Consider the following 17,554-nt stretch of genomic DNA (forward strand, 5'->3'; position numbering starts at 1 on the left):
TCCAGCAAAATTGAAAAATATGTAGTCAATATATAAAAATAATTTTCTGAAATGGTGTAAAACAGGTTATTTTTTATATTCTGAACTAAAAACTCTTAATTGATCAGGTAAGTCCTAACTTATTGTAATAATATGGCATTTGAATTTCTCATAGTGTGAATTGAATAAAACTTTAAATTGAAGTTAAATTAAATTTAAATTAAACGATATAAAAACATCGCTTCACACGCTTTATAACCTTCATAGATTAAAAATTATAAGCTTGCTAAAGCTAACGTGAATGAGCTAACATTAATAAGTACAACGCGATTCTACGTTTGTTTAAATGTGATTTGTCTAAGAAAAACCACACTAGAGATAGTGTTTGAAGTGTTTGCGTTTAAGCATTATATTTATGAAATATTACGTATTTATGGTAAAAATAGCGATTTTCTGTGCAAAAAGCTACGAGCATTAGCGTATGTAAACATGTACAATGTTTATGTAGCCTTTTAAACAGAAAATTGCTATTTTTACCATAAATACGTAATATTACATAAATATAATGCTTAAACGCATAAAAGCAATGATTTCAATCATATAATCTCAAAATGCGTGTGCCAAACGATGCGAAAGGCCTCTAAAAAATAACTTGAGCAATTTAAAAATTATATTGCGCTTGTCAAAAATAGCATCGGTGCGATGAAACAACAACTTTTGACAGCTAAACTGAATCTTGAGCTTCTGAATTTGTTTCTTAAATTTCGATTCTGACTTGTAAAACCCTGTATAAATTACGGCTCTTTGAGGCTTTTCAATCAATAAACGAAACGGAACGAAATAAACTGATAGCAAACGAATTTATAAAATAACGAATCCAACGGATTTTAATTGTCACATTCATAGATATCGGTAGATATGTTAGAGAAAAATAAGTAAAAAAAATTGTATCTTAAAATATGGTTTGCGCTATATAATATATTTCACTTTAAAATGCAGCTCTATAAAATCATTGCTTTAACGTCTTACATTACATACGTTTCATGTAAATATTTAAATAAAAGCCATACCGAAACCACCAAACATTGCCTCATTTCGCGTATCAAATGCATCGTTTGATAACGCACTGAATCGACCAAATGTGAATCTACATAAATCCAATGCCAACCCTCGTAAAGCATCTGCTTTTTCCGGAAATCGGATCATAAAGCTCATCCAACAAACGGACAAACGATCACAATTGGATTGGTTGATTGAACGCATGCATGCATCACGTGGGCAGCAGTAGTAACGCGTACGTTCGACATACGTTGAAGTGCACACGATAATTTGCTCACCAACTCACCATTTCCACTCTTTTGGCTCTTTTTGTTGCTGTTCATTTACTACGATCCAAATCAAGCGTGTTTGAGTATGTGCAGTTCGTCATCGGCCATTTAGCTTGCCCATTTCAGTTTACGCAGGGCTTGTTTGCTTTTGAGCACGTAAACGGGGAACTATCATTTTAATTTAAACCTTCGTACCACGAAAAAAGGATCCCTTCGCCTCTGTGGTGTATCCCACTTTCTAGGGGTAGAAGCGGATAGAAGCGCTAGGGTGCAAAGCATCAAACTATTCCGATAAAATAGCATTAACGTCAGCGCAGCCGGTCACAGAACGGTGCGCGAAATCACATCCACCTACACCGGAAAAGTGCCCCATAAACATTCGATAAAATCACTTCTCAGCCGATTCCATACACACACACATACAAAAAACGGTCTTTTTTCAACATGAACAAAAATAAAATAAAACGCAGAGAAAGCGGAACGAATCATTGCAATAAATACCGTAAAAAAGGAACAGACGGGGAGCGAGATTCGGAAAACGTGTGCGGAACACGTTTTGCTCCCATCCGGCGATAGTAGCCAGCCCATTTATTTATGCTCACCCTGGCCCTTCCCATTCCTGGTCCGGATTTTGGATGAATTGATTTTCCGACGAATTTATTGGCTTAACTTTTATTTATACATCCGCTTTAGTTGTGTTGTGGATGAGGAAGACTTGGACAAGCAAAAAGTATAACGTAAATATTCTACCTTTATAGTAGTTTTTTCTGGGACCTACGGAAAATGTAGGTCGATCAACTGTTACGAAAGGTGATGGAGGCATTGTATGGTTTTATTTTATCTTGTCAGCAAAAACTAATGCGCTGTGCAATGGAAGGCAGAGGGCTAGGATATAGTGTCCGTGTCCGTTTACGGTAAAGTGGGAATGTTGGTGGAAAACAGCTAAAAACATTTCCATAGATAAATTTTCAATTCAAACAATCTCGGATTGTGTTGATCGTTTGGATCGTAAAAAAATCCAATTAGCTTTCATACCATTGTCACGTCCTTTTTGCTTGTCGTTATTAAATCGAAAAATTGGCTTAGGTTTTACACGGGTGAATGAATAAAATATTGAATTACTCAATTATTAAGCAAAATCTTTACCTTCAAAGTGGCGCAAGCAAATTTCGTTACAACTATACCTATCAGATCGAATATAAAAATTGTGAGGTTTTGCTTAACCAATCGATGTTTCATAGCACAAATAAACAATTGCTGATTTTTTTTTCATGTCTGATATCAATGGTTAAAATTATATAAGACCAGACCCCATCGTCTCCATACACTTTCATATATCCATCCCATGGGGCGGTCCCGTGATACAGTCGTCAAATCGTACGACTCAATAACATGCCCGTCATGGGTCCAACCCTAGAATGGACCGTCTCACCGTAGCAAGGATTGACTATCCGGCTACGTGGTAATGAATTAAGTCTCGAAAGCTTGTATAGGCCGGCATATCCGCGTAGAACGTTACGCCAACTAGAAGAAGAAGATGAATATCCATGTCCTAAGGATTGGTCACATAACAGTATGCAACTTGTATGAAGCCTTGTTTGTTAAGGGTTAGGATAGTTTATGTCTTTTGGTCTAGCTTATTATTAATGTAATTAGGATAGTGATGGCAAATAGGGTAGTGAGGCAACCAAAAAAATACTATCAAGTCAGATTTGGGAATTTATATGACACAGGGGGCCTTCACAATTCTAGTCAGTTTTTGTATGGAGTTTGACAGTTGGAGGCTGAAATCATGTAAACACTCCATACAAAACCACACAAAAAACTAGCCTGCGATTTTCAGTCTAGAAAATTTTAGCCTAAAAGCTAGAATTACATTCGAGTACCAGCTCGAAAACACGGGTTTGTTTACATTTTTCCCAAGGTGCATTAAAGAGACCAGGTGGTGAAATCTGGAATCAAAGTGTATGTTGCGACGATCGCTTTTGCAAAGGGGTTTATTTAATATAATAATCACGAAAACCAAGCTTTTTGTAGCGAGACTTGTTTATTTGTGTTAAGCTTAAAAAACGTCTTGGCTTCTCCTTTGCGAATGGACTCGTTAAGTGTTTTTAGCGCGCTTAAATCGGTTTGACCTCTCTGACCTTAACCGCGATTTTGTCCCTTTTTTCGGAGAGCTGGTTGGTTTCTTCTAACTGATTTCCCTCTCTTTTCCACGATCTATTCCCTTTTCCACGATCTATTCTATACGCCATCTAGTGGGCATTGATGGCACCTATCATTATTCGAAATCATAGATCAATATTCGAACTCATTCGAACATCAACAATCCGCTGTCAGTTTAAAGCCGTCCCAACAACAATATCCGTTCCAACATTCCCCACCGCGTGAACACATCTGCCTGCACGTTGTTGCTGTTCACTCATATCCTACTAGTTTGCATTGGTATTTTCGGCTTATTTTGCTCGTCTATGTTTTCCCCATCTTTCACTTCAACATCGATCAACGCTAGTTTTACTGCCGGACGTTTTAGTTCCTTCCCCGTAGTTGTACGTACCAGTGCTTGCCTTACTGTGCCATCCGTGCCCGGGTATGTTTCCAGTACGATTGCTCTCAGCCATTCCTTCCTTGCACCCTCTGTGATGAAAACCAGGTCTCCTGGTTTTAGTGGTTTACATGGCTCCAACCATTTACTGCGGCGGTTTAGGGTCGGTATATATTCCTTCAGCCATCGATCCCACATGGCCTCTGCTAGGACAATCGCTCGTTGGTAGCTACTTCTTAGCGCGTTCGCTAGTTCTGGTGTTGTGCGAAGTGTTTGTTTTCTTCCTGCCGAGTTGCCTAGAAGGAAATGGTTAGGGGTTAGTGCTTCCCTATCCGATGAAGTTTGTGGCATATAAGTTAGTGGCCGAGAATTGATCAGGTATTCCACGTCTGTCAACACGGTAACGAGTATTTCGTCATTCAACTTTCTGCCATCATTCAACCCGTTTAATCCTTCTTTAACGCTTCGGACCAGTCGTTCCCAAACTCCACCCATGTGTGGCGCGGAAGGGGGGTTGAAGATCCACTTCGTGTGAGTGTCTGTAAAGGTGGCTGCGCAGGTAAGGTTCAGTTCTTTCATCTGTCTTTTCAGTTCGTTGCTGGCGCCTTGAAAATTGGTTCCATTGTCGGAGTAAATCTCCGCCGGTGGCCCTCTGCGACAGACAAATCTTTTGATGGCCATTATGCAGGACTCGGTAGAGAGGCTGTAAGCGACCTCGAGATGGACTGCTCGTGTCACAAGGCAAGTGAAAACGGCCACATATCGTTTCTCGTGCCGTCGCGCATTTATGATGTCTATTGGCCCCAAATAGTCAACTCCTACGTTTGTGAATGGGCGCAAGAAGGGGGTAAGTCGTTGCTCCGGTAGCGGAGCCATTCGAGGATTTTGTGACTTACACTTTTTTATTTTGCAGTATTGGCATGTTTTCCTCACTCTATCAACCACTGCTCTTAAGGATGGAATATAGTACCGCTGTCGGACTTCATTCACCCCGGTTTCCCGATTCGCATGCCCATATTGCCCGTGGTAGTGTCGCAGGAGCAGTTCTGTCGTGCGGTGCGAGGAGGGTAAAATGATTGGGAACCTTGTGTCGTAGGGAATATTGCTTGCATTCGCGGTTCGCCCATCTACACGTAGAATCCCGTTTTCGTCTACAAACGGGTCAATGCTGTACAGAGGGCTTGATTTTTCGACCATTTGTTTGTTTTCGGCCCCTGCTTCTTTCTGGAGGACTTCGAGCTCTTTTCTAAAGCAATCGTTCTGTGCTAGCTGTATCAGAAGCTTTTCAGCGCGTTGAAGTTCTTCGGATTGTAGTGGTTCTAACTCATGTTGCATTTTGCATTTAATGATCTGAGCCTGTTTCTCGGTAGCTTCGAGTGTCTTTATGGGTTTACCAATCAGTTTCAGTTTACAATTTGTTATAAACCTGCAGACTTTAGCTACAGTGCGTAATAGTACATTCCATTTCGAGATTCGGGTGATATCAATGAGCGGTAGATCCGAAGGCGTAATGGAATGTGCAAGTAGGGGGACCCTTCTTTCTATTGTTGTTGTGCGAATTGGTTTTTGTTCAGGCCAACACTCTTTAGGATGGTAGAGGAAAGAAGGACCGTTGAGCCATCGCCCTTCCGCTCCTATTTCCGTGTCTTTATTCCATTTCGTCAGACAATCTGCTGTATTCTCTTTAGAGGGGACGTATCTCCAGTTAGCTGTGTCTGTCAAGGTTCGAATCTCTCCGACTCGGTGTGCTATGTATTGTTTATATTCCCTAGGGGGTGATCGAATCCAGGCAAGAACGACTTCAGAGTCAGTATGTATATACTTTTCTGTTATATTTATGTCGTGATTTTCACTGACAGTTTTCATCAGTCTTGATCCTAGAAGGGCTGCTTGCAGTTCAAGCCTGGGTACGGACAAATGTTTAAGGGGTGCCACTTTGCTTCTGGACATCACCAACGCACAGCGAATAGACTTGCTCTCTGTCAATCTAAGATACGCCACGCATCCGTAAGCCTGCTCGCTTGCATCCGTAAATACATGCAATTGCACTGCTTCTTGTGTAGTCGAGCATGCACCTTTGAAGTACCAACGCGGTATTTTTACTTTGTAAATACTGGGAAGTATGGCTATCCAGTTTCTCCATTTAGTCAGTTCTTCGTCTCCCACTTGCTCGTCCCAGTCGATTCGGCTTCGCCACAGATCTTGCATCAGCAAGCGTCCGTGAATCAGAGTGGGGGCTAGTACTCCAAGAGGGTCGAAAATGCTCATTATCGCTCTCAACGCAATTCGTTTCGTGGGTCTTTTTTCTTCAACCACATAAGGAATTAGTTCTTTGTGCCATGATGAGGGAAATTGGAAAACATCACTGATTGGATCCCAAACCATTCCAAGTACTCTTGTTTCGCTATCGTTATCAGCGGGTTTGAAGGTTATTAGAGTTTGGCTGTTTTGGTTTTCTTGCAAGCGCTCTACAAGAGTGTGGTCGTTGCTCACCCAGTTTCGCATATTCAGTCCTGCTTGGGCGTGAATGCACTTTACTTGTTCAGCGCGCTCGATTGCTTCTTCTTTCGTATCGCAGCTGTCGAAGTAATCGTCCATGTAGGTGGAACGTTTTATGGCAGCTGCCGCAATCGGGTATTCCTTCGCATGTTCGTCGGCATTACGGTGCATGATATATTGGGCCGAGCATGGAGAACACGTTGCCCCAAATGTAGCTACGTCCATGAGATAGACGTCTGGGTCTTGGTTTTTCTCGAATCGGAATAAGAATCTTTGACTGTGTGTGTCTTCTATCCGTATTCGAATTTGATGGAACATTTTTTCGATGTCTCCACCAAAGGCAATTCGTCGTTGCCTAAATATGCTCAGTACTCCTGGCAATTCGACTAGTAGATCTGGGCCTTTTAGTAGTTGCGAATTCAAAGACACTCCTTCTACTTTTGCGGCGGCGTCCCAAATCAGTCGTTTTTTAGTGGGTTTCTTGGGATGGGACACGACATTCAAGGGGAGATACCACACTCTGTCTTGATTTGCTAGTCCCAATTCCTGGGGTGTGGCAACATGAGCAAATCCCTTTTTCACGTAGTCTCGGATTTGATTATGGACTTCTATTTTGAGTTCGGGATCTTTATCCAGTTTCCTTTCCAAGGCGAGCAGTCGCTTGAAGGCCATGGGCTTACTATCTGGAAACCGAAATTCATCGCTCTTCCATAGTAGTCCAGTAGTGAATCTACCGTTTGTTTTGAATGACGTGTTTTGCAAGATGGTTTTCGCTCTTGCCACGTCAGTGGGTTCTGGAATCGGTCCGGCATAAGTCCCTACATCATCTAGCACAAATAATTGTCGCAGTAGCTCGTTGAGCTCCCTATCTGCAATCGCTCTATCATTTCCCTCTTCGCGAGGTTTAACGCGGGAAAACTTATCTACTGCTAATTGTAGTGCTACTTGATTATGTGGTTCGCTCACCGATTGTCGTGGTACGGCAACGTCCTCCAGCACGCCCTCACGCGCTCCCTCATCGCGGTGGGTTTCGCGGGAGTTCGAGTGGGGCTTTTCAGTTGGTGTGTCGTTGCTCGTTCCTTCATCGCGAATGTCTTCGCAGAAGCTCTCCTCCTCCTGTCGGGGTGTTTGGTGTACTCCTAGGGTCATCCTTTCAGCACGCGCGTCGGTTGGTCCGTAGATGGCCCAGCCGAGGGCACTCCTTACTGCGACGGGCTCATGGGGTAGGCCAAACCGTGTTTCGAGCGGTCGCATCAACTGCATGTCTCGCAGTCCGATCAGGATGGTCGGCTTCGCGTTAGCCAGGGACGTCATCGGAAGGTGCTGTAAGTGTGTAAAGGAACTTATCAGTGCGTCGTATTTAATGTTGTTAGACGGCAAACTTAGCTCTTTGACGGTGCGGGCGGCCGCTATGTCGTAGCGCCGCCCCTCTCCTCTCGCAGATATCTGGAAACTGACGCGGCGGGACTCTTCTTCCTTCCGGGTTACGTTGGCTGTCCAGCAGAGCTCTAGTGGTTCTACCTCTCCGTCAAGTCCCAACTTCGAGGCCAATTCGGCTTCCACCAGGGTGATGGCTGATCCCTCATCAAGAAAGGCGACGGTGTCGATGGCGCGCCGGCCGTGGTACACCGTAACTGGCACGATGCGGAAAATCGCCGGCTGCTTGATGTAGTGATGAGCTTGGTAGTGCACGCCCTTAGGTGATTCTCTATCTCGGTGTAGCAGAGTGTGGTGTCTTTCGCCGCATCCTGGCACCCGACATGTGAATCGTGATCGACACGGTTTCGTACCATGTCTGTTCTGGCACGTCGAGCAAAGTTGTAATTGCGTTACGCTTTCCCACCGTTCGTCCACGGTCATTCTCTTGAGCGTTTCGCAATGCTTGGCGGCATGTCCCGGCGTAGCGCATACCAGGCATTTTATAATGACTTGTCGCGAAGTGTGTGACGTATGTGCAGGCGGTTCTGGGTCGGAGTGTTGCACGTGCAAGTGGGAGTGGAAGCTTCTTGATCTCGTTTGATCTGCTCTAGGAGGAACGTAAGTGGTGACGTCGCATGCATCGTCTACCAGCGTCTCTATGAATTCGCCGAACTCCTTTAGCGTTGGTTCGGAATATTTGTTTTTGTACCTAGACCACTCAAGTTTCCTTGTTGCAGGTAATTTATCCACCAAATCCGCCAAAAGTTCCGGGTTGTTAAAATAGCCAGTCAGGTTGCTCAGAGTCAGGTGATCGCACAAATTAATGACTTCCAAGCCGAACGTAATAAGATTGTTCAACTGCTCTGGCTTGGGGGGTCCAATCTGCGAACACGTTCCGTGAGTTGTCGCACGAGCTGGGCTGGTTTTCCGAACAGTTTTTCCAACCGTTTAATTATGAGCGGAGCGGCATTTGGCAACCTTAGTTTGGACTGCACGGCATCTCGAGCGGGGCCCCTTAAACACTCAGTTAATCTGATGGTATTTTCGCCATCAGTATACCCGCAGGCTTTGGTCGACTCTTGGTAGCAGTTGAGAAAGATGGACCATTCATTTGCACACCCTGAAAATATGGGTAGTTTTTTGGGGTACATTTCGCGTGCGATACTTAATTCGGCCGTTCGTGAGTGTGTCGCGACCGGGGTGGACATTATTGCTGGCAAAATGGGTTGCGATGGAGGCTCGGTTCTTCGGCTCTGTTCGGGGGTGGCTTCCATGACTTGCCGATTTTGGTGCTTGACCCACTCGGCTGTCCTATTTGTTTTGGAGTCTGCCGAGTAGATTGACAGATTTTCTATCTCGTCTTTCAATGCATTAAGTTGCGTTTCGTGTTGTAGCTCCATTTCGGCCATCTTCGCACGAATTCCCGCTTCCATTTTTTCCTTTTCAGCCAGCAAGATCTGTTTCTGCATCTCCTGCTCCTTCTCTAAGCGTTTCAGCGCCAACTGTGCCGATAGTCGGGAGGAAGCGACACTTCCTTGCCTGGTTGGAGTGGGGTTTTCCGGATGGCTCTTTGCAGTGTTCGGGCTAGGAAGAGGCTTAGCGGGCAGTTCCTTGCTAATACCAGGCGTCGCTTCCGATTGTTGCTTCCCTTCCGGGAGATCGGGCTGCTGGCTTGCCTTTGCAACCGCCATCGCTTTTTCGCTCTTAGGGCGCCGTGTCTTCATTGACGTTTTTGGCCCTTGTTCCGCGCACTTGTCGCACACCCAGAAAGCTTCTGAGACGCTTTCTCCCACTCCAGCACAATTGAAGTGACACCATTTCTTACACTCCTGGCACTGCACCATATCATCGATATCGTTGGGTAAACTGCACTTCACACAATCACTCTTAGTCGCGGGCATCTTGTCACTTAACTTAACTTAACTCGCGGGCACTTTACGCGTAGACTTTGAACTTTCAAGAAGTTTTTTAAGAATGTTGCGACGATCGCTTTTGCAAAGGGGTTTATTTAATATAATAATCACGAAAACCAAGCTTTTTGTAGCGAGACTTGTTTATTTGTGTTAAGCTTAAAAAACGTCTTGGCTTCTCCTTTGCGAATGGACTCGTTAAGTGTTTTTAGCGCGCTTAAATCGGTTTGACCTCTCTGACCTTAACCGCGATTTTGTCCCTTTTTTCGGAGAGCTGGTTGGTTTCTTCTAACTGATTTCCCTCTCTTTTCCACGATCTATTCCCTTTTCCACGATCTATTCTATACGCCATCTAGTGGGCATTGATGGCACCTATCATTATTCGAAATCATAGATCAATATTCGAACTCATTCGAACATCAACAATCCGCTGTCAGTTTAAAGCCGTCCCAACAACAATATCCGTTCCAACAGTGTATGTAGTCCAGGTGGTCTCATAGCATTTTTTTATAACCAAATTTGAACATCACTTTTTGACAGAACGAGTGAAAACTTTAGCTCCAAAGAGCTTTCTGAAGGCTTGACGAATACTCAAAACACTCTCACAATCTTCATTCAGAAGCAGAAGCGATAAAAATCAGTCTTCTAAATTCATACACCTTGGGATAAGCCCACCTGTATATTATACCGACTTAGATAGCTGCTCGAAAACTGCTATACAATGCAAACAGCTGACAGGCTGAAATTTCAGCCTACGAATTTCAAACGGAAAGGGCCCCACAAACTGTTTTCCAAATTGTATGAAACAGATATCATTGAAGATAAAAACAATACCCATAATTTAACTCTTTGTTTTGTATTGGCTTTGTACTCATTCTTATTCTGTATCTCTCGCATTTTGTAATTTTTGGTATAGCTTATAATATGACCAAGTAGTACTTAACAAGCCGGTCTCATAATACAGTCGTCAACTCGTACGACTTAACAACATGCCCGTCATTGGTTCAAACCCCAAATAGACCGTACCGCCATACGTAGGACTGACTATCCTGCTATGGGGGAAATCAATAAGTGAAAGCCAAGCCCACAAGCGGTAGGCAGGCCTTGACCGACAACGGTTGTTGAACCAAAAGAAGAAGTACTTAACAAAGTTTGATCAGGGCAAATAAGACATTGTTTTTTTTTTTTTTATATAATTACTATTTTATTCAAAATGTCCTATTTTGTCAATCTTAGAATAGACTGCCCGCAGTGTCGTTGAATAGTTAAACAAGTTCATAATCTTTGAACATATGCTTTGAGAAACGAAAATATTGAATTTAACAGTCTTATTTACCCTAAAGGCCTAGATAAAAAGAAATGATTAAAAAATAATGTATATTATGTTAAGTAATTACGATCGGTTTTGTAGGGACAGACATGTCTAAAATTATTCGCACGAGGTACAAATTTGCTAATCTTGCTTTTCTAATGATTGTAATCTAATAAAAGCAAATGACCTTCAATCCACTGAAATATATTTGCTTCTTCGTGTTCAAAATTTGTGCCCGCAACTTATCCGTAGATGATGGTTAAGATCAATTATCAATCAAAACGAAATCCCTTAACCCGCGATGTAAGTGAATTTACGTGTTGATCGAATTTTTCTCAAGGAAAGGCAAATTACCCGCAGCAATTAATTCGACCTAATGTCATCGACTTGAGCAGAAAAAGGCGTTGAACTTAGGAGAAGACCCAATGTCATCGACTTGAGCACAAAAAGGCGTTGAACTGAGGAGAAGAACACAATTTCTCCAAAAAGAACCACTTTGTCCTTTTCTATGTCTTTCATCATGATTGTTGAAAAAACGTTGAAATATTTTCTTTTTTCTTGTGAAAAACTCTGGACCATTCGTGCTGCGTCTTTAGAACAACCATTTTCTAACCCTTTTTTGTGCGTTCTTTTTATGCTGAACGAATGGAATATTCTCATAATCAAGCAACCTTTCCCACACCATCTCCTTCGCCCCGCATTGCTAACCGGATAATCCATGTTTACTTCCAAGCAAATGAGCCCCTTTTTTGTCGCCCTAGTGCGGGTGCTAATCTGCAGCTAAATGCGCCCCTTAATAATCAGCCGATTGTCACACGGCTGAGTGCGCTTTTGTATCAGTTTTCCGCTCAATCCCTTTCTGGTTAGCTAAATCCCCATTCATACTTGACAAAAAGCAACGAAAAATCCGCTTGAAAATGGTGCCGCCTGCGGGCGGAAAGAATGCCCAGAGTAAAACCAGCAAAAGGAAGAAAGAACTTACTTATTCCAGATCAGTTCGCCGGAAAGATGATTTATCTCTTTGAGCAGCGCAGCCAGCAGGGACGATTTGCCGCTCCCGCTACGCCCAACAATGACGGTCAGTTTGGCTGTGAAAATAAATAGAGAGAGAGAGAAAGAGAGAGTAAGATCAATTGGGTTAATTTCGCATTCCATGTTCGACAACTTCCGGCGACTGTTCGGCGGGCTATGGCAAGCTCACCTTTCGGTACGGTCAGCTGCTCAATGTGTAGCGCACAGTGTGCCATGGTATCGTCTGCCCCCGTGTCGTTCCACCGGAAGCGTGCGTCCTTAAGAAACACCGCCGCATGGTCGGGCAGCCCGAAGCGCATTTCCCGCGCCAGATGCTTCTGCTTCTGGCGACACTTCTCCAACCGTGCGCTCACCGACAGCTGGCTGTGCTTCTTCAGCTTCACGTGGGGGCTCGGGACCGTCTTCTGGTATTTGGCCGGTCGCTGCCGGCCCATCGGTGCCCGGTCAACCTGCTCGCACCTAATCGACCGGTCCGAGCTCATGGACGAGTGCTGGCTGCAGCTTTTCCCACCGACATCCTCCACCAGCGGCAATGGGCCTGCATTGTCAGCAGCTTTCCGCTCGGTTTGCGGCGAACCGGTAACATTATCGGACGATTTAATGCCTGGCTGTTGCAGCTGCTGCCCTTCTTCTACCTGATCGGGTGGTGCAACGACCGGAACACCCGGACACTGTTCCTGTGCTGCTGCAGCATCGTCCCCGTCCTGTGGGTCACCCGCTTCGTCCATGTCCAGCGACGCGTCACTTTTGCTAAGAATTCGGGCCATCGTACGGATACCTTCGAGCGAACTCCGCTCTACCTCCGGCTGCCCAAGGAACGCTTCCAGCCGACCAGTGCTGACGATGGCCGAAAGTGTGATCGGTATGGTGATAGGAAAGATGAACAGTGGTACGGTGAGTTGATTGAAGAGCGCCAGCGATGCAAACAGACGGCCGGCGGTCAACTCGATCGGGTTGTTTTCGAGCGCGAGAAACACGGCTATCGTTACGATGGTAATTAGCACGGAGGAAATGTGTGTCAGCAACACTGGAAAAAGGGGAGGTAGGGAACCAAAGACAGTAAATCAACGACTTACAATGTAGTAGGTTTTGATCATTAGAGTAACACTGTTGATTTTTAACTGACATAGCCTTACAACCCGTCCGATGCCAATCGAACTCTGCTCACTACAAACACCACAAAAGCAAGTAAATGGTTACAATGTGTTAGAAGCAACCACATTAGAGGAATAGCTTGCAACCACATCGAAGAAGTATCTCGGCAACAGCTCTCACAAACCGTTCGAAAGCTTTCATATTTCAATCAAAATGACACCTTCAATGTATCTCCCAAAGAAGGGCACGACTGCTTGGCTCTGTTACTTTGTAACAAAAACGAAAACCACTCCCTTAGAAACATAGCTGGCATGTTGGCATAGTAAAATGCAACTATTGCACTCTGCATTGGCAAAGAGCTACCGAGAAAAACTCCTCATTCGATGCCTTTGACATCCTTCATTTTTTGTGGAAAAGTAACGACTATAATGAAGGGAATATCCATCTGTTAATGGTTCGTTGCATTTGTTTGTTAGGGTCAAGCTATTAGAAAGAAATCATCGTAACAAACAGGATGTTGTAATGCCGTTTGGGTTTTTTTGTGCATACATTTATCCGTGATAATAATGATTGCTGGAAGGGAGCTTTCAATAACATGCCAATTTATGGTAGAACCTTTTTAAAACCGTATATAGTTTATGCGTGTCTCATTTGACCAACAATCTAAAGGAATTCAGCCTATGTTTTAGGCCAAAAAATAGTTTAACGTACACTTTTATTTTGTATTCGATAAGGTTAGCTCATCTATGCGATAACTTTCTACTGAAGCACTCACTTTTTTGCTGTATGCAAATGTATGATAGAATCGTAAATATTTTTCTCATTTTTTATAAAAATAGAAATAAATTAACTAACAATGACAATAACAAGCACATGAACTTCATCCTACCATACGGTTTATTCCAGGGCTAATCCAAGAGTTTTGTCAATTCTGGGCCCTTAAACCAAAGGAGTGAACATTATCTGACAAAAGAATATAGTCATGGTAGGTGCTGTAGATCGTTGGATATGAACAGCGACAAAGTTTGCATAGCCGTTACACGCAATATTAGGAAACAAATCGCTAATCATTATCCACAACTCTGTAAGCGTCTTTTCTTCAAACAATGGTTTTGCAGTAGAACTATTTTGCAATCCAATAAGCATATACTGGGTTTAATCAATTCTGATCAATTTTAAGTTTTGAAAATATCTTACAAAGCTCAGTTTTAACTGATTGCTGGATAAATATTAATGTTTTATTTATGTTTTCAGTGCGTGTGTTAAAAACTGGCGCTCTAACCAATAAATAAGAATGCAAAGTGAATGACTGACAGTGCACCAAAAAATAGTTTTTTTCTGTGTTCTCTATAAATCGTGGCTCTTGGGTGTTTATATCGCAATTAACTTATTTTGTGCGGTTTTTTCGCTTTTTATGTCTAAGCACACACATAGAAACATCTCCCCAATTCCAGCAACATGAAAACCTCTATAATGTACAGTTTATTGTTATAATTCTTGCTTAAAAATGCGAAAATTCTACCTTGGAGTGGATCCATATGGTGGAACAAAACTGTCTATTACGAATAGAAAACACAGCCCTGTTGATGAATGTAGCACTGGCCCAGGCTGACACAACTTCAAGAAACATTCGGGGTTTACATTTTCAAATCCTTTTTGCTTTACAGCTACTGTAAAAAAGTGTCTCGTAGCCTTCAAAGACGAAGATCTTTATTTCCAAAATGGAATGATGCGTGAAAACAGCTACAAAAGGATTGCTGTTATTTATATGAATAAAAAAACACACAATTCCACATACCGCCTTACCTGTTTCATGGAAAGAAGAAAAAGGAAACTTTTCAGTCACTTTTTTTTGGCCTGATAGCTTGTTTTTGTTCATTTAAGCTCGCTTCCCTATACTGATCCTGCTGATAAAACACATCACACACGCCCTCCCCGATCTCTCTCACGCTCCATTCGTTTTAGTGCCGCACACAAGTCGTGCCAGACGAAGGGATACTCCTACTACTTACTCATTAATGTCCAGTAGATTGAGTCGAGGTCGAGGTGGCGTAGCTCCTGCTGGCGGGCTTGCGAAATTTTATCTTTGAATACGGTCTCCCATGCGTTCAGTTTAATTAATTTTATCCCCAGCAGTACCTCGTTGATGCGCCGTAACCGCTCGTCGGTGCATTCCTGGAGGTGGAGCATTTGAATGAATGGAAGAAAACGAGAAAACAGATAGGGAAAATCAGAGATCAGGTACTTCGCCGAAATTGGAAGCAACTCTGGTAGCAGGAGAAGCTGTTACCGGCAATAGTGATTCTTGCTGGAGTTGCACCTAGCACAGCAACCCCAGTGGTGGAGAAATTTAAAATGGCACGAAGCTTAAATGTGAACAGAACTGCTTTATGGCTCTGTGAATTTCTGGCTCACAAAAGATTTCACCTCTGTACCCATTTTCCACGCTGAAAGGTGGAAAATTGTATGCAAAACTGATAAAAGGGCAAACGAACGATCCTTATATGAGCAGTGGGTTGCAAAAAACGTTAAATCTGGGGAAAATCATTCCACCAGAGTGTGTATCTTAGTGTGAATTAATTTTAATGGGAATGTTCTTCCTGGTGGATTCAATGGAATTTAAATTTTGATAAAATAGTATGTTTTCAAACGTTGAATCTACCCTTTTAAAAACAGGAACTTTCTTAATTGTTTCCGTTTATTCGTTTCGATGTGTTTAATAAAATGTGTTTCTGATCAATACAAACCGTATCTTTATTGATATGAACAACCGAACCGTTCGTAAAATAATGAATTAATACTTTGACAACAAAAGCTCGCCCATCAGCAACATAAACCCCCCTGACCGATCCCAACCAATACATACCGAGACTTTCTTCGAGTTGGCAGCCATCAGCTTACCGATCAGCAGCTGCAACGGTGTCATCGTGACGATGCAAACGACCGATCCAATTACCGTACTAATCCCCAGCTGACGATAGAGCAGGTACATTACGACGGCAATCTAGTAAGAAAATGGAGGAAAGAAGTAATTATAGAAACACAAGAAAAGAAGAAAAAAGACACACGGAGAGCTGCTGCCCGCGTACGACGGTGAACGGGGCTGCTGAGCCACCCCGAAGTAACGCCGGGTTTCTTTGCTAGCTAGTGAAAGTAAATAGGAAGGGAGGACAGGAAATCATAGCAAGAGTTGATATCAAGGGCAAGGGGTGGCTACCATTCCACGCAGGGGCACAGCAAGCGGTTATCGTGCCCGTAGGGTAATGAATTGAAAATTGTTTCTACTCATTACCACCGTGCGCTACCGGAATGAATGATGCCGAAGAGGGTTCTTTTTTACTAACAGAAGAAGCGGTTGGTCGGTGCTTCAAATGCCATCACCGTCAGACTTTGTTGCTGTACGATCGTCTGAGCCATCATCATCACCATCATTATCACCATTATTTTCAGTGTCATTTGAGCAAGTGCACTTAAGACGATATTCTACAAACACACTTACACACAAAAAACCGCTGCCAATTGCGTTCTTCTCAGTGGTCTTCATTTCTTCGACCCGCGGAACAGTGTTGGAAAATTTCCTTATTAACCCGAAAAAACATAACAATAATAACACGATAGTGTGAGGGAAAAACAGGGAGAGAGAGTGAGAGAGAGAGAGGGACAGAGAGAGAAAGAGAGAGAGAGAGAGAGAGAGAAATCCCTCACAGCTGTTCATCGTCACCAGCAACAACCATAGTAAATGGAAATAAGAAAAACGCTTAGCTAGTTTCTCGCTATAAGCTTTGAATCTCTCGCCACTGACCAAAACTTAAAGAAGAAATTCTTACGCGAAACTTGAAGAAGAAAGTCTTACTGCAAGTAAGTTGCTTCTTCCTTTTCATTTTCACTACTCAACCCCCCCCCCTCCCCCGGCCCTAAATTGCTACAGCAACTGCTGACTAGAGGGTGGACCGCTGCACGAGTCACTTCAATGTCAGCGAGTAATTTGTAATTTCAAATTATCTCACTCCCGCTGACCTACTTTTTACCTTTTTTACTTCCGTGCTTGGGGCCAGTGATGACTGTGGGTGAAGGCAAAGAAAAGCTTCTAATTACAGAACCTAGAAACGGTGACAACGAAATGTGTCATTCAAACGGAAGAAGTGGCTTACGATATTGAATATTCATTTTTGCTCTGCCATTTTTCGTAGCACTTCGTCTTTTTTTGCGTTGACTCCACTTTAGCCTGCCTGTAGTAGGTAAGAACGTTCTGTCTGTATTTAAATAAGATTAAATTAACACATTATTCTTGATCACTTCTAAGCCAAAGTTTTAACTCACCACTCCGCAGCCGATAACTTTTAATGGCTGTGTGCCTATTAACCTTTAAAGTGTTGAAACTGTCGCGTGAACCAAAAAAGAAAGAAACGGAAAGAAGGCAACATTCACTGCAGGT

The 17,554-nt window shown here is 43.2% G+C and overlaps 2 protein-coding genes across 5 annotated transcripts in view; both read right to left on the minus strand.

Annotated features, from left to right (window-relative positions):
• LOC121596097 (ATP-binding cassette sub-family C member Sur) overlaps nt 1-17,554 on the minus strand; it is an 85,042-nt gene that overhangs the window by 22,946 nt on the left and 44,542 nt on the right. For all 4 annotated transcript variants that reach the window (XM_041920742.1, XM_041920739.1, XM_041920740.1 and 1 more), the window contains 4 exons: nt 15,986-16,123; nt 15,132-15,294; nt 12,194-13,051; nt 11,975-12,080 (listed from right to left, as the gene is read on the minus strand). In XM_041920742.1, the coding sequence (XP_041776676.1) occupies nt 11,975-12,080; nt 12,194-13,051; nt 15,132-15,294; nt 15,986-16,123 (1,265 nt within the window). The remainder of the gene's footprint in view (nt 1-11,974; nt 12,081-12,193; nt 13,052-15,131; nt 15,295-15,985; nt 16,124-17,554) is intronic.
• Nucleotides 3,282-8,639, minus strand: LOC121596098. The gene is made up of 2 exons (XM_041920743.1): nt 7,318-8,639; nt 3,282-4,148 (listed from the first exon to the last, which is right to left on the minus strand). The coding sequence occupies exons 1-2, from the start codon at nt 8,209-8,211 to the stop codon at nt 4,101-4,103; spliced, it is 942 nt and encodes a 313-aa protein (XP_041776677.1). The 5' UTR covers nt 8,212-8,639; the 3' UTR covers nt 3,282-4,100.

This window comes from Anopheles merus, chromosome 3R (genome assembly GCF_017562075.2).
Source record: "Anopheles merus strain MAF chromosome 3R, AmerM5.1, whole genome shotgun sequence".
Lineage (NCBI taxonomy): Eukaryota > Metazoa > Arthropoda > Insecta > Diptera > Culicidae > Anopheles > Anopheles merus.

Coding starts and splice junctions, on each gene's coding strand:
- LOC121596098 (XM_041920743.1), bottom strand. CDS start 8,211: ATGACCGTGGACGAACGGTGGGAAAGCGTAACGCAATTACAACTTTGC. Junction 4,149..7,317: donor TTGCCGTACCACGACAATCG/GTGAGCGAACCA, acceptor ATTTCCTTCTAG/GCAACTCGGCAGGAAGAAAA.